General features: G+C 40.0%; 2 protein-coding genes across 5 annotated transcripts in view; one reads left to right on the top strand and one right to left on the bottom strand.

Moving 5' to 3' along the window:
• Positions 1-6017: 6017 nt before the first annotated feature.
• Positions 6018-18030, top strand: LOC132776322 (toll-like receptor 6). 2 transcript variants are annotated; one of them, XM_060777827.2, is made up of 2 exons: positions 6018-6123; positions 13958-18029. In XM_060777827.2, the coding sequence occupies exon 2, from the start codon at positions 14021-14023 to the stop codon at positions 16376-16378; it is 2358 nt and encodes a 785-aa protein (XP_060633810.2). In that variant the 5' UTR covers positions 6018-6123; positions 13958-14020; the 3' UTR covers positions 16379-18029. The 2 variants fall into 2 exon arrangements, with proteins under 2 accessions (XP_060633810.2, XP_060633809.2); XM_060777826.2 differs by lacking the exon at positions 6018-6123 and adding an exon at positions 12265-12365 and having other exon boundaries at positions 13958-18030.
• A 1585-nt stretch (positions 18031-19615) lies between these two features.
• KLF3 (KLF transcription factor 3) overlaps positions 19616-26039 on the bottom strand; it is a 48483-nt gene continuing 42059 nt past the window's right edge. For all 3 annotated transcript variants that reach the window (XM_060777829.2, XM_060777828.2, XM_067469027.1), the window contains one exon: positions 19616-24850. In XM_060777829.2, coding sequence (XP_060633812.1) covers positions 24669-24850 — 182 coding nt within the window. In that variant the 3' untranslated portion in view covers positions 19616-24668. The remainder of the gene's footprint in view (positions 24851-26039) is intronic.

Below are 26039 nucleotides of genomic sequence, written 5' to 3'. Positions count from 1 at the left end.
CAGTTTATTTTTAGCTCACAAGAGAGCGGTAAGAACAAGTAAGACGCTATTTAATTTGGTCACAATGAAGTTTTAAAGAAAAAAACACTGATTTTTTATGGATCATCGTTCTTCAGCTATTGGAGTCTTAACAGTAAGTTTTTCAAGCTGACAAATCTAATGACCTAGAAAACCAGAGGCCTTGTGTGTCAATTTTAATGTAAACTTTCAGGTTAAATTATTAACAGTAGACACCATTAACATAGACTTTTAAATTTAATGTATTTGCTGTGAAAGATGGCAGTTCTGAAAACATTTTGTCAAGAGCTTATATAGGTTGAGCATCATTTAACTGTTGAGATTTCAAAATCATCTACAATCTGAAATTATCTATATGAGTGATTGCAATTTACTTTCTGATGGTTCACTGTACACAAACACACACACATACACGCACATAATTCCTTCAGGCTATGTGTATAAACTGTATATGAATCGTAAATGAAATCGAAGAGGTAGGGGGACAGGACAGGACAAGATGGGACACCCAAATCTAAAACACTTCTGTTGGATAATGCGGAGTCTCCTACTGTTACCCACCTGATGGGGTGCTAGACACCTAGAATATTAACAACAGAGCCACAAAGGGTTAAGGTAAGGCAATGCTTCGGGGCTAGAGCGGCCCAGCAGGAAGTGCCTGGATGCGGAAGAGGAGCATGGAAATCACAAAGGGAAGGAGGGAGGATGCTTCCAATTCTGGTCCTGTCTCTTTCCCCCTTTTCTTCTTTCCCTCCCTCCTCCTCCTCCATGTCTTGCCTTTTTCATTTATTGGGAATGGAGAGAGATTTTGGGAGTGTTCCTTTAATTGAAGGGGAACTTCTGGAGTAAAAGTTGGGCGTCGCATAAGACAGAATGTCGGATAAGTGAAGGTCGGATAAGCGAGACTCCACTGTACAGTATTACAAAAGAAATCTACTCTGCTGTTCAATACTCAAGTCTACTATGAGCTATTAATGTTGCCATACATTGCATTACATTCTCAGTAAAGTGATGGAGTGCATGCCTTGCCTCAAAGGGATCCTTGCCAAAAAGTATTGGCTAGTATTCTGGGCCATCTTATTGACTTCTGTATAGCTTCTTCCAGCTTGCCGCACCCAGCAATCCTCGGTGGTCAGTAACTCCTGTGAGTGACACGGATGAGATGAGTAAACAATATTCTGTAGTCATTTAAAATATATATTTCCCAGGCCTTTGATGCCAGTGGTGTCAGAAATAAACCACATCACTGCAAAATGATGGTCATTGACAAAGCATTCTTAAAGAAGCAAAATTGAAGTCTATACAGTAGATAAAGAAAACAAATCAGATTATGCAAATAAGTTGGGGCCCTTCATGCTGGCCTAAGGAAACATGAATGCCTCCTTTGTTTTTGCCAGATACTGCCCTCTATACTTACTTATTCCTTATCAGTGGACTTTCTTCTCTTATTGTTAGTTTTTGGACATCCCAATATCCCCAAACTGCAGTAGGAAGGTTTTCAAAACTGGGTGGGTTTTTTTTTGGATGGGAGTGAGTGGTTAGGATGTGTTCCTATGCTTTGAAAGGGACTTTTCTTTGAATTTTGGGTTTCATTTGGAATATTTCCATAATGTTGTGGAGCACACAAATGTTGCAACTGATGCCATGACATGCCAACCCCCCCTCCCCAAACACCCAACATGTACCACAGCAAAGTGATGCACATGCTCCACTTGGGACTTTTTGTTCCAGTGTATCCTGGATTTTAAATCCGATTGTGGAAGGGGTGGGGGTGGGGGTGGGAATAAAAAGTTGCAACTGTTGCCAGCAATTTCTGTAAGGGTAAAAAAATATATAAATGACCATCCAAAGATAAGGTGGACTATGGCTTTCATATATTTGGCAGACAAACTGAAAACACAAATTATTCTTGTTTATTTATAAAAGCTGTGCAGAAGGAAACAGGTAAGTCGTTAGCCAAATGTTATTTGGGTTGCTGAGACAAAGAAACGCTAACCGTGAAAGTTAAAACAACTCTTCCGCATAACTGTGGTTTTTGAAGAGGAAATATTCACATGGGAGAAGGCTCTTGAGCGTGGGCTGAAGAAACTTTTTCCCCCCACTCGTTTGGTTTTAACATTCCAGTAAGTATTTCTCATATTCCCTCAAGTAAGCATTTTTCATCCTGCACATGTGAGAAGTGTTGCCTTTCTTTACAACAATGTCTGCATTTTCCTCTGCACCTGCAAACAGAGACAGTGTGCAGAATGGAGCATAAAAGGCAGCTGGAAAGAAAGACCAAATACTGAATTTTCTGGACTAACTTTAGGACAGCAATTCAGAAAATTCTTCCAAACTATGAGGAAGTGAAAGACTTGCAAATAAGTTTCAGTTCTGATCTGGGGCACAAAATAGCATTACAATTTTTGAAAACATTATTTACTATTCAAATTAGTCACTCTACATATTACTGACCAAATTAAACTGATGAGAGTGCCAGAACAACTGGAATCAACTATTAAAAGTATTTTATTAATAACAATAATAATAACATTTATTTATTTATTTATTTATATTCAGTATGTATATTCCACCCTTCTCACCTTGCAGGGACTCAGGGTAGATTACAATTTACATTTACATGGCAAACATGCAATGCCATAGACACAACATATATAGACAGACACAGAGGCAATCTAACATTCCAGCTTTTCTTGAGAGTATTCTGGCCACCAGGGGAGCTGTTCCTTCACCGACCATTTGTGACACTGATCAAGTACTTCCTCATTATTTGCATGCTTACTGGAGATTTTTATGGCCTTGTAAATTAGTTAAATAAATGGTAGCTAAATTTCCTACTTGACAGATGCAACTGTCTTTCGGGCTGCAAAGGTCGACAGCAAGCTACACAAAATTGGTTGGAAGCTCACTCTGACCTGGGCTGGCTTTGAACTCATGACCTTTCAGTCAGTGTGATCTTAATGCAGCTGACTCCCAGCCAGCTGCGCCACAACCTGGACACAGCATAATATTTGAGAACACAGAAATGCTGGACCACTCTTAACAACCACCATGTCAGACTACACAGAGAAGCCATTGACATCCACAAGCATGTGTACAATTTCAACAAAAAGGAGGAAACCATAAAAATGAACAAAATCTGGCTACTATTACTAAAAAACTCTAAAATCAGGACAGTAAATAACGAGTTACACTCAAAAAACGGGAATTCCAGACAAGAAACAATCAGGGCCAGCCAACACCTCCCAATGTGGGGCTGCCTTTGAAGACGGTTTGGAAACTTCAGTTAGTTCAACAGGCGGCAGCCAGATTACTAACTGGGGCGGCATACAGGGAGCATACCACCCCCATACCACCCTCCACTGGCTGCCGGTCCATCTCCGAGCGCAATTCAAAGTGCTGGTTTTGACCTATAAAGCTCTATATGGTTAGGGCCCAGCTTACTTGTCCGAACGCATCTGCCCCTATGTCCCACCTCACAATTTAAGATAATCCGGGGAGGCCCTGCTCTCACTCCCATCAACAGCGCAAATGCGGCTGGCGGGGACGAGGAGCAGGGCCTTCTCAGCTGTGGCCCCCCGCCTCCCAAAGGGGGTAAGATCTGCTCCCTCGCTCCTGACCTTTAGAAAAAAATTAAAATCATGGTTCTGGGTCCAGGCCTTCGGACAATAGATGTATGCAGCTTTTAGTGGGACAAGGACTGGAATGGCGACTCGACTGATGAGATTGTTTTATGGTTTTAATAACTGTTTTGATATTTGATGATGTACTGTTTTTAATATTATTTATGTTTAAAGTGTGGTTTTAGTGTTGTAGTTGAAAGGCATTGATTTTTTGCCATTATCTATGAATCCCCCTCGGGGTGAGAAAAGCGGTATATAAATGCTGTAAATAAATAAACAAAGGATTCCCCAAGGCAGGAAGCAGCCAGGCTTTGAAGCTGCAGTGCTAATCAAGATGGGCAACTGCAACTTTCATACTTGCCTCCAACAGACGAGTTCTTTCTCCCACCCTGGACCTTCCACAGATATATAAACCTCACTTGTCTAGTTTCCAAGAGGCCTCACAACCTCTGAGGATGCCTGCCATCGATGTGGGCAAAACGTCAGGAGAGAATGCTTCTGGAACACAGCCATACAGCTTGGAAAACTCACAGAAACCCAATGCAGTGTGAAATTGAATCCATTTTATTTATCGTGTCATCAGCAACCATACCATTGTATTACATTTCTAACAGAACAAAAAAAAAAACAGATTAAAAAAACACACAGATTTTGCAAACTTGGTAGTTGATTAATTGTCCTTTGACCAGTATCTGGCCACTTGGAGTGCTTCTGGTGTTGCTGCAAGGAGGTCCTCCCTGGTGCATGTGGCAGGGCTCAGGGTGCATTGCAGCAGGTGGTCAGTGGTTTGTTTTTCTCCGCACTCGCATGCCGAGGATTCCACCCTGTAGCCCCATTTCTTAAGATTGGCTCTGCATCTCGTGGTGCCAGAGTGCAGTCTGTTCAGCGCCTTCCAAGTCACCCAGTCTTCTGTGTGCCTAGGGGGGAGCCTCTCATTTGGGATCAGCCATTGGTTGAGGTTCTGGGTTTGAGCCTGCCACTTTTGGACTCTCGCTTGCTGAGGTGTTCCAGCGAGTGTCTCTGTAGATCTAAGAAAACTATGTCTTGATTTAAGTCGTTGATGTGCTGGCTGATACCCAAACAAGGGATGAGCTGGAGATGTCACTGCCTTGGTCCTTTCACTATTGGCTGCTACTTCCCGGCGGATGTCAGGTGGTGCAATACCGGCTAAGCAGTGTAATTTCTCCAGTGGTGTGGGGCGCAGACACCCTGTGACAGGCATGTAGCCGGGGGGAGGGGGGCTTGAGGGGCTTCAGCCCCCCCCCCGAAATTCTCATGGTGGTTCGCGAAAAGGCCTTACTGGTGCATTATTTAAACTGTTATGTTTATTCATATCATGATCTGATCACCATAATCACCATAAGGCACGTCTGGCGGGGACGAGAGATAGGGCCTTCTCGGTGGTGGCCCCCCGGCTGTGGAACACCCTCCCTGTAGACATCAGACAGGCGCCCTCCCTTATGTCATTCCGCAGGAGCCTAAAGACATGGTTATTCGAGAAGGCGTTTAACTAAGTGCTTCACCATTTGGCAATGATGACTGGAACGGAATACGGATTATGAGATTGGTTTGTGATTCGGCGATGAGACGGCACGGATGAGTTAGTGTAATTATATGATTGTTGTATTATTGATAGTTATGTTGTTATGGTGATATTTCATTGTGTTGTTGCTTTATTGTAAACTGTGTTTTATATGTTGTACACCGCCGTGAGTCGCCCTAGGGCTGAGAACGGCGGTCAACAAATGAAGTAAATAATAAATAAATAATCAATATATCCCATATGCATGGGGGTATTGGGGTAATGATACAAAAGGTTTGCTAGGCTAGACCCTCTTTCACTCAGACTCAGCCCCCACCCGAAACTCAGCCCCCCTGGAAAATTTTTAGCCCCCCCCCCCCCGAAACGAAATCCTGGCTACGGGCCTGCCCTGTGATAACGTGGCATGTCTCATTAAGAGCCACATCTACTGTTTTAGTGTGGTGAGATGTGTTCCACACTGGGCATGCGTACTCAGCAGCAGAGTAGCATAACGCAAAGGCAGATGTCTTCACTGTGTCTGGTTGTGATCCCCAGGTTGTGCCAGTCAGCTTTCGTATGATGTTGTTTTTAGCGCCCACTTTTTGCTTGATGTTCAGGCACTGCTTCTTGTAGGTCAGAGCACGGTCCAAAGTGACTCCCAGGTATTTGGGTGTGCTGCAAAGAATTTGAATCCATTGAAATTCCCTTATAAAAAGGAGAAATTTTAACACCTGTTTAAAAAGTTGGGGAAGGGAAGGAGGAGAGGGAAAGGAGCCCAGAGGAAAGTGCGTGTGAGTGGACAGAGGCCACACCCGCCTTTGGGAGGGCTTCGAGGGCGGGTGGAAGGAGGGAGTGCTTTCTCTTTCAGAGTCCTTCTCCCCTCCTGCTTCCCGCCCAATTCCGAGAAAGGGAGGCTTCCCTCCCTCGTTGGTGCTTCCTGGCCATCGTCTGACTAAACAGGTGAGTCCACAGGCAGCAAAGAGACAAAGTAGGGCTTCCCTTTCTTTCCCCCTTCCCTTCCTTTCAATGTGGTGCCAGTCTAGCAGGGCTTTGTATTGCTCCCAATGCTGCCAGTGGGTGCTTCTTTTGCTTTGAATATTAAGGCTTCATTTCCCAATGACTGGGTTGTTGCCTATGGAGGCTGGGTTAAATGCCCTGTCTCCTTAAGGTAATTGCTGTGGCTCAATGTCCTGCATTCCTGGGAGTTGTATTTTGCCAAGGACTTCAGCCTTCCCTGCCAAAGAGTGTTGAGGCCTCACCAAATCTCAGGATCCCATGGCACTGAACTGTGGTGTCAGACTGCATTAATTCTGCAGTGCACACACCCTGTGGGAAGACTTTCTCTCTCTCTCCAAGGACTTCTTGGAGAAGGTCTGGAGAACAAGCCCTATGAGGAGCGGCTTAAGGTGCTGGGCATGTTTAGCCTGAAGAAGAGAAGGCTGAGAGGAGATATGATAGCCATGTATAAATATGTGAGAGGAAGCCACAGGGAGGAGGGAGCAAGCTTGTTTTCTGCTTCCTTGGAGACTAGGATGCAGAACAATGGCTTCAAACTACAAGAGAGGAGATTCCATCTGAACATAAGGAAGAACTTCCTGACTGTGAGAGCCGTTCAGCAGTGGAACTCTCTGCCCCGGACTGTGGTGGAGGCTCCTTCTTTGGAAGCTTTTAAACAGAGGCTGGATGGCCATCTGTCAGGGGTGATTTGAATGCAATATTCCTGCTTCTTGTCAGGGAGTTGGACTGGATGGCCCATGAGGTCTCTTCCAACTCTTTGATTATATGATTCTAGAACTGAAGGCCTTTTAAAAAGCCTGTGTTGTTATAGATTGTACTGTTTTTTTAAAATTGTTTGAAAGTTTTTTTTTGTCCTGTCAGGAGCGACTTGAGAAACTGCAAGTTGCTTCTGGTGTGAGAGAATTGGCCGTCTGCAAGGACTTTGCCCAGGGGACACCTGGATGTTTTGATGTTTTATCATCCTTATGGGAGGCTTCTCTCTTGTCCCGGTATGAGGAGCTGGAGCTGATAGAGGGAACTCATCCGTGCTCTCCCCGGATTCGAACCTGCAACCTGTCGGTCTTCAGTCCTGCCAGCACAGGGGTTTAACCCAATGCGCCACTAGGGGCTCCATATTGTGGAGGGTGTACATTGTTTTCCAATTTTTTATCATTTACTTTTATTTTAATGCCAGCTATTTGAGTGTATTGTACTCTTTTCTGATTGTAGGCCACACTGAGTCCCAATCTCAGGGTAAAAAGCAGAGCTAATGTAATATTGGGAGCCCCTGGTGGTGCAGTGGGTTAAACCACTGAGTTGCTGAACTTGCTGACCAAAAGGTTGGTGGTTCGAATCCGGGGAGCGGGGTTAGGCCCAGCTTCTGCCAACCTAGCAGTTTGAAAACATGCAAATGTGAGATCAACAGGTACCACTTTGGTGGGAAGATAATGGCGCTCCATGCAGTCATGCTGGCCACATGACCTTGGAGGTGTCTATGGACAATGCTGGCTCTTCAGCTTAGAACTGGAGATGAACTCCATCCCCCAGAGTTGGACTCAACTAGACTTAATGTCAAGGGAAAACCTTTACCTACTAACATAATATTAGTAATATTACAGAGTTGCCGTGAGTTTTCCGGGCTGTATGGCCTTGTTCCAGAAGCATTCTGTCCTAATATTTCACCTACATCTGTGGCAAGCATCCTCAGAAGTTGTGAGGTCTGAGAAAAGTTTTTTTTTTATGTCAGGAGTGATTTGAGAAACTGCAAGTCATTTTTGGTGTGAGAGAATTGGCAGTCTGCAAGGATGTTGCCCAGATGTTTTGATGGTTTGCCATCTTTGCGCTAGGCTTTTATCATGTCCCCGCATGAGGAGCTGAAACTTACAGAGGGAGCTCAATCCACTCTTCCCAGATTCGAAACGTCGACCTGTTGGTCAGCAGTCTTGCTGGCACAAGGGTTTAAACCATTGCGCCACCAGGGGAAACTAGGCAAGTGGTGCTTATATATCTCTGAAATGTCCAGGGTGGGAGAAAGAAGGAAGCAGGTAAGAAGCAGCCAGGCTTTGAAGCTGCAAGGCCATTCAGTGCTAATTAAGCTGGCCAGTGGCAACATTCATACTTGCCTCAAACAGTCAAGAGTTCTTTCTCCCTCCCTGGACATTCCAAGGATATATAAACCCCACTTGCTTGGTTTCCAACACACCTCACAACCTCTGAGGATGCCTGCCATCGATGAGGGCAAAATGTCAGGGGAGAATGCTCCTGGAACATGGCCATCCAGCCCAGAAAACTCACAGCAACCTAGTGATTCCGGCCATGAAAGTTTTCGACAGTAATATTACTATTAGTAATAATAGTAATATTAAAGGTAATAATAATAACAACACTATGTAACGCCATTTTTGTTCCTGGGTTATAAATGTCATTTCCTAATTGGTTCTATTATGATGTTATGTTATGTTATTTTATGTTTTCAGTAATTGCAGTGGTTCTATTTTAAGTTATGTTAATTTGATCAATCTACTATTTTTTGTATTGTTTTAACTGTTACTTGATGTAAGCCACCCTGAGTCCCTTCTGGGAGAGGGGGCGGGATATCAATAAAACTTATAATCATGATTATCATAAAAATATGGAACTTCTTTTTATTATACTGCAAAAATTTGTTTCTGCAGAACATCCTGTAGCACATTTTGCCATAGTTTTTCAATGAATATCTCAACCAATTCAACATTGTTTGTGGCAGCAACAAAAACAATGTTTCTGGAGTATAACAACTATTTTCAAAGTAGGCACTGCACCATTAAACAGGAAATAACTTTCAAACCAGGATTTTTTTTTCAAATTTTGTTACATATAGATGGGTGGGAATTGTGTGAATTGTGCTATAGTATAACTTCCTACTGCACTTGACAGTAGATCTTTCTTTCTGTGCAATGTGGAGGGAAATTCCCAGGGATGATGAAATATAACAGGGACAAAAATATATCTTACTATTTTTTTTAAAAAAGAAACTTATTACACAATGAAGGCAGCTCAATATTTGGCTCATGTCGTTCTATTTTATGGTTATGTGTCTATTTCACATTCTCATATGCTGCCTTAGTAATTTATGATGAAAGGAATTTAATGGGGGAGGTCAGCCATGAAGCTCCAAACCTCAAACTATCATGCATTTAATAATGATGATGATGATGATGATGATTTTATTTATATTCCGCTACCATCTTCCAAAAGGGACTCAGGTGGCTTACAAAAGCAGGTAGTAGTGCAGCGGAATATATATAACATATAACAATTATCAACAATAACAATGTCAATAACATAAAACAGATGTACTTAAAACAGTATATAAATCCCCTGCTAATTAAAATCTTCAATAAAATGCAGCAATCGCTGCAGATAAAATTGTAATAGCAATTTACTTCTTGGGTGTGAATTTTGACCTCTGTGATGGTTAAATGGACGAACCCAGAGGGTGCTCACCAATGCTTCGTCTTCATCCTGGAAAGAAGTGACGAGCGGAGTGCCACAGGGTTCCGTCCTGGGCCCGGTCCTGTTCAACATCTTTATTAATGACTTAGATGAAGGGCTAGAAGACTTGATCATCAAGTTTGCAGATGACACCAAATTGGGAGGGATAGCCAATACTCCAGAGGACAGGAGCAGGATTCAAAACGATCTTGACAGATTAGAGAGATGGGCCAAAACTAACAAAATGAAGTTAAACAGTGACAAATGCAAGATACTCCACTTAGGCAGAAAAAAATGAAATGCAAAGATACAGAATGGGGGACAAGGCCTGGCTTGAGAGCAGTACGTGTGAAAAGATCTTGGAGTCCTCGTGGACAACAAGTTAAACAGCCAACAATGTGATGTGTTGTCAAAAAAAGCCAATGGGATTTTGGCCTGCATCAATAGGATCATAGTGTCTAGGTCCAGGGAAGTAATGCTACCCCTCTATTCTGCTTTGGTTGGACCACACCTGGAATATTGTGTCCAATTCTGGGCACCACAATTCAGGAGAGATATTGACAAGCTGGAATGTGTCCAGAGGAGGGCGACTAAAATGTTCAAGGGTCTGGAGAACAAGCCCTATGAGGTGCGGCTTAAGGAGCTGGGCATGTTTAGCCTGAAGAAGAGAAGGCTGAGAGGAGATATGCTAGCCATGTATAAATATGTGAGAGGAAGCCACAGGGAGGAGGGCGCAAGCTTGTTTTCTGCTTCCCTGGAGACTAGGGCATGGAACAATGGCTTCAAACTACAAGAAAGGAGATTCCATCTGAACATGAGGAAGAACTTCCTGACTGTGGAACCTCTGCCCCGGAGTGTGGTGGAGGCTCCTTCTTTGGAAGCTTTTAAACAGAGGCTGGATAGCCATCTGTCAGGGGTGATTTCAATGCAATATTCCTGCTTCTTGGCAGGGGGTTGGACTGGATAGCCCATGAGGTCTCTTCCAACTCTTTGATTCTATGATTCTATGATTCCTCTGCAGTACTTTGAAGTCCATTGTTTTCTGAGGATCAACAGATGGTGAAATAGTTGGGACAAGAACTAGTAGGCAGATGACACAAAACTTGTGAACCCAAGTAGGAAACTACATCATCTTACTTGTGTAGCAGCAGTGTTAGTTGAAACACGTTGTATTTCTTCATCACTTTTGTCTCTTCCTTTACCTGTCCACCAAAGGTTTTTCAGAGTGATGAGCAGATTTTTTGAAATCAGATCTATGTAGGGATGCCTGTTATTTTGCAAAGCACTTTGAGGACAACCTCACTTGTATCCCTAATGAACTTGAAACCATGACTTTTGACCTCATCCCATGAGCAAGGGGAAGTGGGGAAAAGTGAAGGGAACCATCTTACTTCATTCCCTACCTTTGAGGTCCATCTTCTGGGATGGCCAGCTGCCCCACTTCCTTTTCCCAACTTTCGCAATTTGGAGTTGGGTAGCATCCGAGTCCTGAAAACACATTCTGGGCTCCATTTCCATGCATTATGGAAATGGAGTCCCACAGAGTGTCCTTATGTCATGCAATGATTTCTGTGGGGGTCCATTTCTAAAATGCATGGAAAAGAGCCCAGACCGCATGGGATTAGGTCCTAAGGCCATACAATGCAGTTTGAAATGTTGTTATATGTTCAGTGTAAACCCGTATAAAGTAGGTCAATGCAGTTAAGTTTCAAACTGCATTATATGACAGTGTAGATCCAGCCAGAGACAGTTCCAATGGACATGTCCAGTCCGGTTTTGGTGGATTAATTGATGTGACCAGGAAAAAGTGATATATAAAGAAACCCCATTGTTTGTCCTGTCTGAACCTCCCCCTAGATACACTACCCTACTCATCCATCTCACCTAGTGTTTTAAAAATCCTATCCTTTGCTATTGGCCCTGCCCACTTTGCTCAATTTTTGTTATTTTATGTTATATCCTGTGTTTATTTTGTATTTTTTGTTATATTTTATTTGATGTATTATTGTATGTTTGTACTCTTTTTGCCTTGTTGGGCTTGGCCTCATGTTAGCCGCCCTGAATCTCCTTGGGGAGATGGTGGCAGGGTATAAATAAAGCATTATTATTATTATTATTATTATTATTATTATTATTATTATTATGGATTAGATTCTCAAGGAATATGGAATTAAATGGGGGGAACAGTTCAAAACCTTTTTCTTTGCTAAGTCATTTGAATTCAATTATTGTCTCGGGATTTTATTGCATCTGCTGCTTTTCTTTGCCTTTCTTAAATTATGATGGAATGTTTGGGATAGTTTAAGTAATTTAGCTACATTTTCAGAGTCCATTAAAAGCGGAAGGAAGAAGGGCCAGTTTAAAAATGACTGAATAAATTAATGTGGGCGTCACCACCACACAGCTTGCAATATGAAAAAAAATCCCCTAGAAAGAGGAAGTATAGAGCACCCAGTGATTTCTTGTAACAAGAACATTATTTTTAGTTCATAAGAGAGGAGTGAGACAAATTCTGTAACCGTGTTAATTTGGTCAATAAGTTTGCATTTTTTTAAAAAAAATACAGTTATTTTATTGATTTTTTTTAAAAATCAGTCTTTTCTGTAAACTATGGTTATCAAGCAAATGAATTTTATGGATTAGAAAGCCAGGGACCATTTTTTTTGCCCTCACTTTAAGGCAATGCTTTAAGAATGGACATTATTTTCTTCCATTTCTTTGGAAGCCTTAAGGTGGGTGTTTTGTTTTTTTTTTCATGTCAGGAAAAAAAAGAGAAACTGCAAGTCGCTTCTGGTGTGAAATTGGCCGTCTGCAAGGACATTGTCCAGTGGATGCCTGGATGTTTTACCATCCTGTGGGAGTCTTTTCTCATGTCCTCATATGAGAAGCTGGAGCTTACTCCTCTCTCTGGATGCGAACTGCCAACCTTTTGGTCAGCAGTTCAGGTGACACAAGGGTTTCACCCATTGATGGGTGTTAGAATTACTGAACTGCATGCTGATTTACTGTGATAGAAGAAGGTTTTGAACAATTTTGTTAAGTGTCACTTATGCTTATAGATGTTTAGAACTTTTCTCTTTGGAGTGCATTGATCCCAGGGACTCTTTTAATGGGCAGTGAGGTAGTCGAAATACGTATTTCATAAGGAGTTGGAGGGTTTCTGGGCATGATGAGGGAGTTTGTGGATCCATACTGAAAAGAAGTTCAGAGCTAGTTCCACTGAAAGGTTTTGTAAAAGATGCGTTAAGTGAATATTTTAATAGATATGTGATTCTTTTAAGCAACTGCTGTTGACATTCATTTAATAAAAGAAGAGGCATTTTGTAAGGTTTACATTGGTATTAGAATGATTGATATGATCAATATTTTATGCACAATAATGGAAGAGTGCAATACCAACAATGACTGACCATTGCAACTGAATAATTTAGCCAAAATGGACAAAATATCTGCTTTGATTAGAGAGAAGTCATAGCTAACATTTTGAAAGACTGGGAATCTTTAATTGTCGTTTTGCAGAGGAATAATATAATAGCTGTGGGTTTTGATCATTAGTAGGTTTGGTTTAGTAGAAGTATATGAATGATGTTTTATATATTGCATAATATTTCATATATTAAGACTTATAAGCATTGTAGAGAAAGATGGAAATTACACCTATTCTGTCCTGGAATACTGTGTCTAATTCTGGGCACCACGATTCAAGACAGATGTTGACAAGCTGGAATGTGTCCAGAGGAGGGCGACTAAAATGATCAAGGGTCTGGAGAACAAACCCTATGAGGAGCAACTTAAAGACCTGGACATGTTCAGCCTGCAGAAGAAAAGGCTGAGAGGAGACATGAAAGTGAAAGTTATTAACTGTCCATGTATGAATATGTGAGGGGTAGTCATAGGGAGGAGGGAGCAAGTTTGTTTTCTGTTGTCCTGGAGAGTAGGACACAGAAGAATGGCTTCAAACTACAGGAAAGGATTCCACCTGAACATGAGGAAGAACTTCCTAACTGTGAGAGCTATTCAGCAGTGGAATTCTCTGTCCCGGAGTATGGTGGAGGCTCCTTCTTTGGAGGCTTTTAAATAGAGGCTGGATGGCCATCTGTTGGGGGTGCTTTGAATGTGATTTTCCTGCTTCTTGGCAGGGGGCTAGAATGGATGACCCTTGAGGTTTCTTCCAACTCTATGTAAATTTTCTTCTTTTACTGTATTTTTCCATGCCTGTTTTCTTTTCTTTCTTTAGTATAAATATATTCAAAAATTAAATTTAAAAATCCTTGGTAAATTAATTTTAAATAATATTAATATGCAATTTTGAATTGTTTTTCAGGATCCTGTGACCAATACTGAAAAACAAGCTTTCCAAAGGGATTTGAAAGAACCATCGTACTCTATGGCCAAAAGAAAATACTCCAGCACCAGCAGCTTTGTCTCTATTTGTATATTTGCAGTATCTTGTAATATCATCTCTGCCTCTACGGAAGATGGATTCATAGCAAACTATTCTAGGACAACCCGATACACAGTTCCAAAGAACATACCATCAAGAACAACAGTATTGGATTTATCCCACAACCAAATTAAAGAAATTCGGATTTTTGATTTCCGTTCCCTTCCCAAATTGCAAGTGTTAATGCTGTTTGACAACCAGATCAGAGTGCTTAACTTCAGTGTCTTCCAATACAATGAAGACCTACAGTATCTAGATTTATCCCACAACAACTTGCAGGCTCTTTTTGGTTTTCCTGTGCCAAGTCTCAGGCATTTAGATGTCTCTTATAATAATGACATAAAGATGACCTTTTGCTCTGACTCAAGCACGACATGGAAGCTGGAGTATTTTGGCCTGAGTACTAGGAGAATGCAGAAACCAGATTTCTGTGTTCTGGCTCATTTGCAAGTAGAAACTCTATTCCTGGGCTTAGAAGATCTCTCGGAATATAACTCTACTTTCCTTCCAGCATTCAATATGAAAAACCTTCGGATTGCGCTCCCCAACATAAGGAGGTTCCCCATTCTGTCGAATCTAGACCTCAATGTTACAGAACGTTTAGAGCTTTCAAATATTCAAGGTGACCAAATCAAGGATTTGGGAACGTTTCTATCGAAACTCAACAAAAACGGAAGACTGCTGAATTTAACAGTGACTAATATAGAACTTGGCTGGAGAGATATCGTGAATGTTTTCACGGTTGTGTGGAAATCTACCATTAGATATTTCCATATCTATAATGTGACCGTTTTAGAATTTGACGATGCAGTTTTCAGTAACATTGATACCTCTCTACAGGCTTTGACCATTGAACAGACCAGACTTGGTACCGTGAGCATTGATCAAAACATTGTTTATAAAACTTTTTCAGACATGAACATTCCAGCTCTGACAATCTCTGATTCTGGTATATTATTCATGCATTGCCCTTCAGAACCCAGTCGCTTCACGTACTTATGTTTTTCAAACAACACACTGACTGACATACTTTTCCAAAATTGCAACAACCTCCCTCTCCTAGAAACACTCATTTTGCAGAGGAATTACCTTAAAGATCTTACAAAAGTGAGCTTAATGACAAATACCATGAAGTCTCTGAAATATTTGGATGTGAGTCACAATTTCTTGCAATATGATAGCGAGAATAAGTGCCACTGGGCTGACAATATGGTTGAACTGAATTTGTCATCTAACATACTGTCTGAATTAGTCTTTAGATGTTTGCCAGTCAACGTTAAAATTTTGGATCTGCACGAGAACCATATTTCAAGGGTTCCCAAAGAGATGCTGAAGCTGAACAATTTAGAAGAGCTGAATTTGGCTTTTAATAAGTTAACTGCGTTGCCTGGATGTGATCATTTCAGAAGTCTCAGATTGCTGAACATAGAAAATAATTCTGTTCTTTCTCAATCTTCTGAATTCTTTGAAAGCTGCCAATACGTCCAAAGATTAAAAGGAGGAAACAATCCGTTCAAGTGCTCCTGTGAATTAAGAGAGTTCATTAATCTTGGGAAACAGGGATCAGTGGAGTTGGTTGGATGGCCTGATTCTTACATGTGTGAAAAACCTGAATATGTAAGGGGAACACCTTTAGCAAATTTTCACATTTCAAAACTTTCTTGTAATGTGACTCTCCTTGTTGCTGTAATTCTGATTATTACAGTGGTCTTAGGAGTAGCTGTTTGCATCGTCTGCCTCCGTTTCGATATCCCATGGTATTTGAAGATGATATGGCAGTGGACCCAAGTTAAACGTAGGAACTGGAAGAGTCAGCAGCTGAACACTATACAGTTCCATGCCTTTGTCTCCTATAGCGAGCATGACTCTGACTGGGTCAAAACTGTCCTGATTCCAAACCTGGAGAAGGAAGATGGCTCCATCCGGATCTGCCAGCATGAAAGGAACTTTGTGGCAGGGAAGAGCATTGTCGAGAACATCATAGACTGCGTTGAGAAAAGTTACAAGTCAATCTTTGTACTGTCTCCCAACTTTGTGCAGAGCGAATGGTGCCATTATGAGCTCTACTTTGCCCATCATAAGTTGTTCAGTGAAGATGTTTATGGCTTAATCCTTGTTTTGTTAGAGCCAATCCCTACCTATATCATTCCTGCCAGGTATCACAAACTGAAGGCCTTGATGGCCAAGAGAACGTACTTGGAGTGGCCAAAGGAGAAGAGCAAGCATGGACTTTTCTGGGCTAACCTTAGGGCAGCCATTCAGATTGTGCTTCCTAATAATGAAGAAATGGAAGAATTCTAGATTTTTTTAAAAATCAGTTTGTATATTCACATAGTCAGAGAAAGTGTTCATTTTATGAGTAAAATGTAAAGTTCAAGGATCACAATTTCTAAAACAAGCATTTTGAAAATGTGCAAAGGTTTCTAAATGAAATGAAGAACACAATTATTGTGTCATTGTTGTTTGCCTTCAGGTTGTTTCTGGTGTGTGGCAACCTAAGATTTTTCCTAGTTCCAACAGACCTCACTACTTCTGAGGATGCTTGCCATAGATGCAGGTGAAACGTCAGGAGAAATGCCTCTAGAACATGGCCATATAGCCCAAAAAAACCTACAACAACCCAGTGATTCTGGCCATAAAAGCCTTCGACAATACATTGAACCTAAGATTAACCTATCATGGTGTTTTCTTGGCAGGATTTGTTCTTGTTAGGTTGACCATCCTCTGAGGCTGAGAGAGTATGACTTGCCAAAGTCTCCCAGTTTATCTCCATGGCCAAATGTGGATTTGAACACTGGTTTTGAGTTCTAATCCAACTCAGACCACTGTACCATGGTGTAATATTTATGAAGCAATGCTGCAATGTAGCATTTCTAGAAAAAGACCAAGTATAGTTCAAAACCACTCATGACCCATGAAGCATGATGGGATCATTGTTAAGAAAGACTCTGCTGTTCACACATAACAATGCCACTATGAGTTGCTGATGAAAAGCTCTTCCGTCTTGCATAATTTTCTTGAACGTGCGGGTACAAATGTTTGACTAGTATCAATCCTCCATTACCACTGGATATGCTGATGGAGGTTGCAGTGAACTTCCTATCGCGAGTCTCCAAAAACAAAATGGTCCTCATGCTAATACCTGACACAGAAAGTTGTATTTTTTTCTGTATCAAATCTGTACTTGCTTTTGGCTGAAATAACTAAATATGCCTTATCTTTCCAGCTGAAGTCATTATCATGCTGGGAGGTTTTGAGCTGCAACACTAGTGGCTTCAGTTTGATTTAGCAATTCCTAGGGTGCACCGATACTGGATGGCCATCTGTCAGGGGTGCTTTGAATGCGATTTTTCTGCTTCTTGGTAGGGGGTTGGACTGGATGGCCCATGAGGTCTCTTCCAACTCTATAATTCTACGATACTATAGAATTAATGAAGTTCAATTAATGAAGCTCAATGCTATGATATAACGGGAATTGTAGTTTTGCAAGATCTTTAACCTCACCAAACTACAAATCCCAGGAGTCTATAGCTTTAAACCATGGCAGTTGAAATGATGTCAAATTGCATCAATTAAAGCCTGGTCTTGGAGCTGCACAGATTAAACTACATTCTTCTGCTACCACCTGCTGGCTAGCATTTGTATTACAATGTCTCAAATTTGCTTGGTTGTACCTAGTTGTTTGCAAACTTCTACACCAGATTGTTAGAAAATGCTTGCAAATTTCTACAAGACATCTGTGAACAAATTGGTAGTCTTGAATTAGCCGCATGGTTAGAGGCCAAAGACTTCCATTTCTAAACCTAGATCACAGAATGATGTCACATGTTTTGCACTAAAGAAATATTTATGCCATTTTGACTTTGTTGCTGTTATTGGTAAGATGCACTGTTACCTTGAATAAATATTTTTGTTTGGGAATATTTTAAGTCCACTAGTATATATGTGTCTATATGTGTGGGACATCTATTCAAACATCAACATGAAGACTGCAATGTTTTCCTGACTAAGGATACAAGCCAAAACATAGTATGAAAGGAGGATAGCACTCAGGATATTGACACTAAATCCTGCCCTGGGTGCTGGTCCATTACTAGGGATGTGCTATCTTTTAAAAAATGCTTCAAAAGTCATTACAAAAATTGGGGTGCTGGCATTTCATTTCTGAAGTGTTTCTAAAGTATAGTTTGTGAGAAATTTGTTACTATATGAGTAAAGAAATTTCGTTACTATTTCATTACAGTAATTGCATAAATTACTATAATTAATAATTAAATTACCATAATTGGGGAAACTTCTGGGGCTCCTATCTCTCTCATTTTTAAAGCTGTTGAGGTGAAACTTGCTGCAATGGCAGAACACATTTACCACCGTTAGCCCACCAAATTTCAGAATGTTTCACTTATCCACAGATTTTTGGGGGATTTTCAAAGTTTTTATAAATAACATTTTAAAAAACCTACAAGAGCTATCTACTTGAATGTTATATACAATGTACAAGATAACCAGGGCATCAATCCCAAGTAGTTTCAGAAAGATTCGCACATCTACAGATTTTTGGGGATTTTAAAAAGTTTAGACAAAAACAATTTATTCCTCCCACCTCCAAAATGACAACAGCAATCCCCTTGAATGTCTGTCTTTATGACACATAACCACATAACTTCAACTTAGCAGATTTATACTATTACTTACGTCCTCTGCAGGTAATGTTATTTGTTATTATACTGACTCTAAACAGTGACATTGGGGCTTTCTGATGCTGAGCGCTGCATTCTGGAAAATGTAGTTTAGGGCAGAGCCTTTTGCATTCTCTGCCACAAGGGCCCTCATCTTCCCAAACTACATGTCTAAGAATGCTGTGTTCTCAGTCTCCTACCCGTTTGCTCGTCCTGTCTCCATTGCCTTCCTTAGGCAATCGGGCCAACAAAACACAGGATTGGTTTTTAAAAACACATTATGTCCTCTTGGCTTTACCAAAGTTGCTTAATGCTTATACAGAAAATTAAACTCACCTTGGGAGGCATCCAAATATTACAGAATCTTACCGAAAATGATTGGTGTTTTGATTCTTAAATTCTCTCCCCCCCCCCACCCCCATCTTTTCTGCATGTTTCTAATATCGATTCATATGCACAAAATGAATTTGATACAAAATATGCAGAGTAATGATAATTTTGCACATCCCTATCTGTTACATGTGCTAGGGGCTTTCATGGGCAAGGAATAATTTGCCTGTTCCTTTTAGCACTCAAGATTCATTGATCTCCCATCAAAGTACTAATTTAGCAAGTGATGTGTTCAAGAAGACACCTTTTATGTATAATGTAGCAGGACAAAAGGGATCTGGTGATTTGATGATCTGTTGACATATTTGACATTGTTCCCAAGCAAGTGGACTACAGATTCCTTTATGCTACTTTCAGCTGTTCTAAAAACGAATGTGTTAACAATTGAAAGCAACTGTAAACCCACGACAGTCTTCAATGGGTTTTTTAACGAACGTTTGGAGTTCTGAGGGATAGTTTTAACTACATATTTACATTTAGTATCTGTTTTGTTTTATTAACAATACATATAGCATGGTATATATAACATATGAGGACTGTACAGTACAAATTTATGTTCACAGTTTGACATGACAAAATGTCATTACTGAATTCCCATTGGACTACCAAAAGTAGAAATAGTGAAGGTACATAAAAACATTCACATCTTTAGTGAGAAAGATTACCAAAATGTTTCAGTATTGGCAAATGATAGGAATGCATGCTAGAAACCATTAATTACCCAATTATTATTAGCTTATAAAATATATTACATTTTATTTTTTAAATTCTGCATAGTTTTATACAAGTATTAAAGTAAATGTAATATCCCTGCTACATTTGCAGGTGAAGACGTAGGGAAATGCTAAGCAGGAAGATTACTTTGACTGTATAACATTTAAAATATATAAATAGCAAGAAAGTGCTAATATTTGTAAAACACAATGGGAATTATAGCCTTTTTCAAAAAAACGTGTAAAATACTTGGTTTTTTTCCTGTTTTGCTTTTGCAATTCTGTTTAAGAGGAAATGATTTGCAGTCAAGTACACCTTGCTAAGCCTGGAAACTAAATAGGAATAAGATTCTGCTTTGTTCTCTCTCTCTGTTTAACAGATTGTGCATAATTAAAACCACATTACAAACATGTCAGCTTCACTCTGCATGGAAAAAGAGCAGTCCATCAGGGAATGCTCTTCAGCATAACACCCTCCACAAAGCGGTATCCTAAAGGTGGCATCATATGCAGCGCAACACTGTATGTGTGCATGGATTGGTTAAAAGCAGAACTATTCTGAGAGGATGGGCTGCATGCAAAGAGCCTTTCTCACTTGGCAAGAGGCGCATTCCACTTCCAACAGTAGCATTGAAGTGGTAGCAGCAACTATGTAGCAGATATATTGTCCTGAAAGTCCTATTAGAGTGGAAGCACTGGCTTCGCAAGCGTTCAGTATGACAAGTATTGCCATGCGGTTGCTTTCCCTTTCCTAGAACATTCAAGGCATGTGCTAAAATCTGGGCTAGATTTCAGGAAGGAGACAATTTCCTGGTTAAGCTACCTATTGCACTCAAATGATTCTGTTTTAAGGATCGTGACTAAAATGGCAGCGGAGTCACTTTCCAACTTCCTGAAATGCTGTTACATGCTGTGAATCTCACTACAGTAGAGTCTCGTTTATCCAACCTTCGCTCACCCAACGTTCTGTATTATCCAAATTCGTAAATACAGTAATTACTACCTAATGTTATTGTGTATTAAACTGCTTTTACTGTTGATTTGTTGTAAAATATGATGTTTTGGTGCTTAATTTGTAAAATCATAACATAATTTGACATTTAATAGGCTTTTCTTTGATCCTTATTATCCAACATTCCGCTTATCTAATGTTTTGCCAGCCCGTTTATGTTGGGTAAGTGAGACTCTACTGTATTATCATATTAAGTAGTCCTCCTACTGGGCATTTTTACTCTTCTCGAGGCATGGACTGTTATCTTTCCTTATTTAATTCAACAGAAGGGAATTTAGGAATTCTCAATCTTACTTTCATGTAGATACAGAGTTGAATCTAAAGGTTCCTCCCCTAACTTAGCAAACATCTTCCATCTGAAGGATAACCTCATAGTCTCTGGCCAAGACTCAAAATACATTCCTGCTACCACCATAGATTCAACGATTTTGTACCTGTTCTTCCCAAATAGCAACCCTTTCACACCCCAAATACATGTAAAAGCTTTTCTGAAGCTGACGGGTGTAAAAGAAATGGTCTGGGTTGCAATGGATCAGTCACTCCCGGTTTATTAAACTAATGCTAGACAACAGGATATTCCCAGGAGAAGTTAAAAAAATCTCACCACCTCTACAGCATCTTCAACAAATTTAAGCAATTCTTCAAATTCTAGCCATAACTGCTCTTCCATATATGTACTTATGATGCACAATCGTATCTTAAAACATAATTGCTCTAAAACAGGACAGCAACATCTATGCATATACATGAAAATAATGTAATTGTGTTTGCTTTAGGAGAATAAGATGGAATACAAATTGGTGTGGGATTAATAACAATTTCGTTCTTGGGTTTTAAAACAACAGATGAAACAATACTAGCAACTTGGAATTTGAAGGCAACATTGTCTTCTGGCACTTTTCGGCATACATTCTATGTTAAACTGTTGAACTATTTATCCCCAGATAAACATTGAGGGGAAGAATTAAACACTGTTCAGAAACTAGCAGCATCACCAATGTTTTAAACACGTATCTGAATTTTTACAAAATCTGAGGCACTCATAAAGTGGTAGCTCTCACTCTCATTGTAATAGAAATTAATGACATCATAAGCCTAATGAGGCTAGATGTCTGCCATATAATTTCTTAGATATAGTAAGTATAGAGGATTGGCAGGTTATATTTCATGGGGCCTTGTCCTCTCTCTGTTGGTTTTTTTTCTTTCTTTCATGTGTTTTTGGTTCAAAAAGTATTTCCCATTTAATTTTAGAAGGATTCAAAGCACTCGGGTTAATATCCTGGCATGGTTCCCTCTACTTCCCAGTCTTAAGCTGCTGACACATAGAAAGCTCTTTTTAAGTTTCTCAATTCAGATTTTTCCATGTTAGCAACATAGTGCAAGACTATCAACACAACATAAAATAATGTATTTTCCAGATTTTACTTGGCCATGCTAGAGAAAGTAAAACAGATTTTTTGCTCTTTTTACTGTGATAGAAGATGTTACAGTCATTTCTTGTTTAAACTGGCATTAGAAAGGCAAGACATGCCATAATTCTGATAAAGATTTTTTTAGGATTGAGGGCTGATCTTTAAAATTCCCAATTATTTCAAGATTTGATTATGAAATGGCCACATACATACTCATATTACTGACTAGACCGAGTTATGCCATGGCTCCTTTGTTTTGTCAATTTAATTTCTAGAGCACAGAAAACCCAAAACACCTAAATGTTCAACAAGGTAAAGATATGATTAAGTTTGAGTTTAAATATAATTGAAAAGTGACTATTTTGCTAATTTCCTACGAAAATTACTAGGAAAGTGCCTCACCTTCATTCTTCCCCAGTACCAAGATGTAAAACAGAGTTTCTCAAACTGTGTTCCTCCAGATGTTTTGGACTTCAGCTCCCACAATTCCCAACAGCTGGTAAGATTTCTGGGAGTTGAAGTTCAGACCATCTGGAGGAGCAGTTTGAGAAACCCGGATGAATCTTATACCTATCTACAGAATATTGCATATTTGCATTGTCAAACCATGCATTTAACAGATCCAACAGCCTGCTCCAAAGGGACAATTTATTCACTCCAAACTTCAACTGTGCATTCTTTTCCTTCAGGAGAGCTAAATTTGAACACTTTCTTGAAAGGAAGGCAATTTAAATTGTTTCAAACTTGCCTGGATTAAATTTTATTCGGGCAAGTGTTTGGTACCCAAATTAGGCTTGATTCAACCAAAGTTAAGGAGTTCTATGTTTCAGAGTTAAGCAGTACCATAGATAGATAGAAAGAAGTGAGGGGAGAGGACGCAGGAGTACAAAAAGTGCTGGGAAATAATGTATAAACATGAACCATTGAAGTCCAACTCAATTTATGGAACAGTATGAACAGACATTATCTTAAAAATGGAGAATAAACCATGTTGCGCCTGAATGGCTGTTTACCTGAAATGTATGTGATTATAGCAGATCATTACAAGTGTTTCCTAGTACATTCTTATGTCCTTTTCTCTCTTGTTTATTAATTATTCTCGCTGCTTCTATTTACTTAATTCTTTCAAAACATGAAAACCCAAAGTTCCAATATTTTAAAAGGACTGCAAAGTTTACAAAGGAAAAAGCCTGATGGTGAACAGAATGCTATCCCCTTAAAACCAATAGCTTCTTAAAATAATAAGAATAATATCAACCAGGTTTGACTTTTTAATTATGTGAATCTTAGTGTTTTTGTCCAATACTGGAAATGAAGGAATTGTGCAACAAAATATTTATATAAATCCGTGAAGCTTTTTTGTTGTGTTTGGCCAGCAAAACTTATCAGGGGGAAGATGCACCTTTTGTGTGCGTGATATTGTACAGAGGCGCATCAGCAAAGATATTTTCTTCCTTGTGTCATTTCTCTTGTGTACATGGTAGGATCCCCAATTTTAATTTCTAGCAGTGAGCTGACAGATTTCATTTTACAGATGTGGCTGCTTATTCTACGACAGGCAAGGGCCAGAGGTTTTCTAGTCGACAGGAAATGCAGAGGAGTGATGAGAGAAGAACAGGCCTACCACACCTCTTCAGTGAGGTAGATTATTGCATGTATCGTTGAATGCCACATCATAGCAGTACCATGTATGCTCCATTCATACAGTTGCACACAAAACCTTACAATATGTGAACGTGTTTGCTTAACAAAACTACTGAGGCAAGATATCCAGGCAAACACAAGCTAGCATTTTACACATCACACAAAAGAGGCAATGCTGGTTAGGATGTACAACATGAGACATTGACAACATTTCTGTTGAGAACAGCCACCCATCAGTCAAGAATTTTTCATTCACTCTCATGTTGAGAATTAAAAAAAAATCCAAAAAGTGTCTTGTGAACAAGCTTCTATCACCAACCACATCAGAAAGGGTCCATTTATTGCATTGCTGAGCATAAAAAGGAGATGTGTAACCTTTAAAGGGCACACAAAGTCTCTGGCAAGGACTAGCAGGCTGGATTTCCAACAACAGCAACCAAATGATCAGTATCTACTGGCTGATTGAATGGCAAAGTTAACCAGCTTGATCACAGAAATTTTAATTGATTTGCTGGCAGGTAGGGTTTGCTTAGCATCCCCAGGAGAAGGAAAAATGTTCACATTCTTTAGGTCTGACCCGTGACAAGGGCAAATAAGGGTCCAGCAAACATCTTTTACTGGCCATTGGGAAGATTTTTCGGCAATAAAATCCAGAGATTCAGGCCAGCTGAATCTAAGTTAATATGAACAAGGTAAAAATAAGAAGAAAGGAAACACGAAGAAAACTGGACGAAGAGAGATTCAGACTAGCATGTGGCGCTTCCTATGAAGGGCAAGATGGTCGGAGCGAGAGAAGCTACGGTCACAGTCTGGGCACTGGAATGGCTTGACTCCCGTGTGCTTTCGGAAATGCCGCGTTAGTTCATCAGATCGAGCAAATTTCCATGTGCAACCTTCCCAAGTGCATTTGTAAGGCTTTTCCCCTGAGAAAAAACAAAAAGGACATTTTTAAAACAAAGCAAAAAACACTATCAGTAAGTGAAAAATAGCTCTTGTTGTTTATGTAAGCATTGACTTCTCTCTGTCAGTTTTTGATAGAAGCACCTTTGACAGGAATGACTGCTGTGAGTTTTCCTGCTTGGTTTCTATTAGTTTTGCACATTGGAACCTTGCGTTTTTTGCCCATTCTTTCCTGGCAAAGTTGCCCCTGCTTATTTGGATCAGACAGGGAATTTAGCATATTTTGAAATACTGTTATATATTCTCTGGGCCATTTTAAGGCATTTGGGTTCTCCTTTATAAATCACTCCAGTGTTATTTTGGTTGTGTGTTTAGGTCATTATCCCGCTGAAAGGTGAAACGCTGGCTGAATTCCAGGTCCCTTGCAGTCTGAAACAGGTTTGCCAGATTCCAGGCCCCTTTCCTCTAGAATTGCCTTGTATTTGCCTTCAATTTGGAGAGATTTCTCAGTGCCTTCAGAGGAAAACACATATCTGTAACATGATTCTGCCACCCCTGTGCTTCAGCATGTAGAGAATGTTCTCAGGGCAATGAGAACCGCTGGCTTAGCACCCACACACAGTGCTTTAATGCATAGCCAAAATGTTTCATTTTAGTCTCACCAAGCCATGCATGCACCTTTTAAATTTTTTAAAATGTTGTTTTGTTTCAACAATAGTTTTCTTCTTGCCACTCTTTCAGAGCTACCACTGGTCTCTTGGTTTTTTCTCTCTCTAATGTGCCCCTAATTTACTGAGTCACTGAGTTTGCATGGATTATGTTCTCTAGGCAGACTTGTGGTTAACCCATGTTCTTTTAATTTTGCAATAGTGGATTTAATGGTACTCTGGGACATAGCCATAATTTGAAATATTTAAAAAATATCCCATGGGTTGGGTGGGATTTTTGATGTATTTTTTAATCAAATCCACATTGGTGTTTCTGCTTAATTTTATCCTGGACTTCTTTTGACAGTTGTCTTTCTGATGCTTTTTGTTTAGAGACACTCTCAAAAAATGGAAGGAAAAGAAATCCCTTCACCCCTTCCTCCAAGTCTTAATAAATCTCTCTGTCATTTAAAAGGAACATTTAAAAAAGAAGTTTGAAATGTGAGCATATAATGCAGTAAATCTGGGACAAATTTGGTGATGATGTAAAAGGGTGTGGTAGAGC

The sequence above is a fragment of the Anolis sagrei genome, chromosome 5, assembly GCF_037176765.1.
Source record: "Anolis sagrei isolate rAnoSag1 chromosome 5, rAnoSag1.mat, whole genome shotgun sequence".
Lineage (NCBI taxonomy): Eukaryota > Metazoa > Chordata > Lepidosauria > Squamata > Dactyloidae > Anolis > Anolis sagrei.
Note: the sequence above shows the minus strand (reverse complement) of the source record. Positions and strands in the feature narration are given on the sequence as shown.

What these genes read in the sequence shown, in the direction of transcription:
- LOC132776322 (XM_060777826.2), top strand. Translation starts at nt 12,327, where the DNA reads ATGGACATTATTTTCTTCCATTTCTTTGGAAGCCTTAAG. An exon ending in ATTTCTTTGGAAGCCTTAAG is followed by an intron (nt 12,366 to 13,957) that starts GTGGGTGTTTTG and finishes ATTGTTTTTCAG; the next exon opens with GATCCTGTGACCAATACTGA.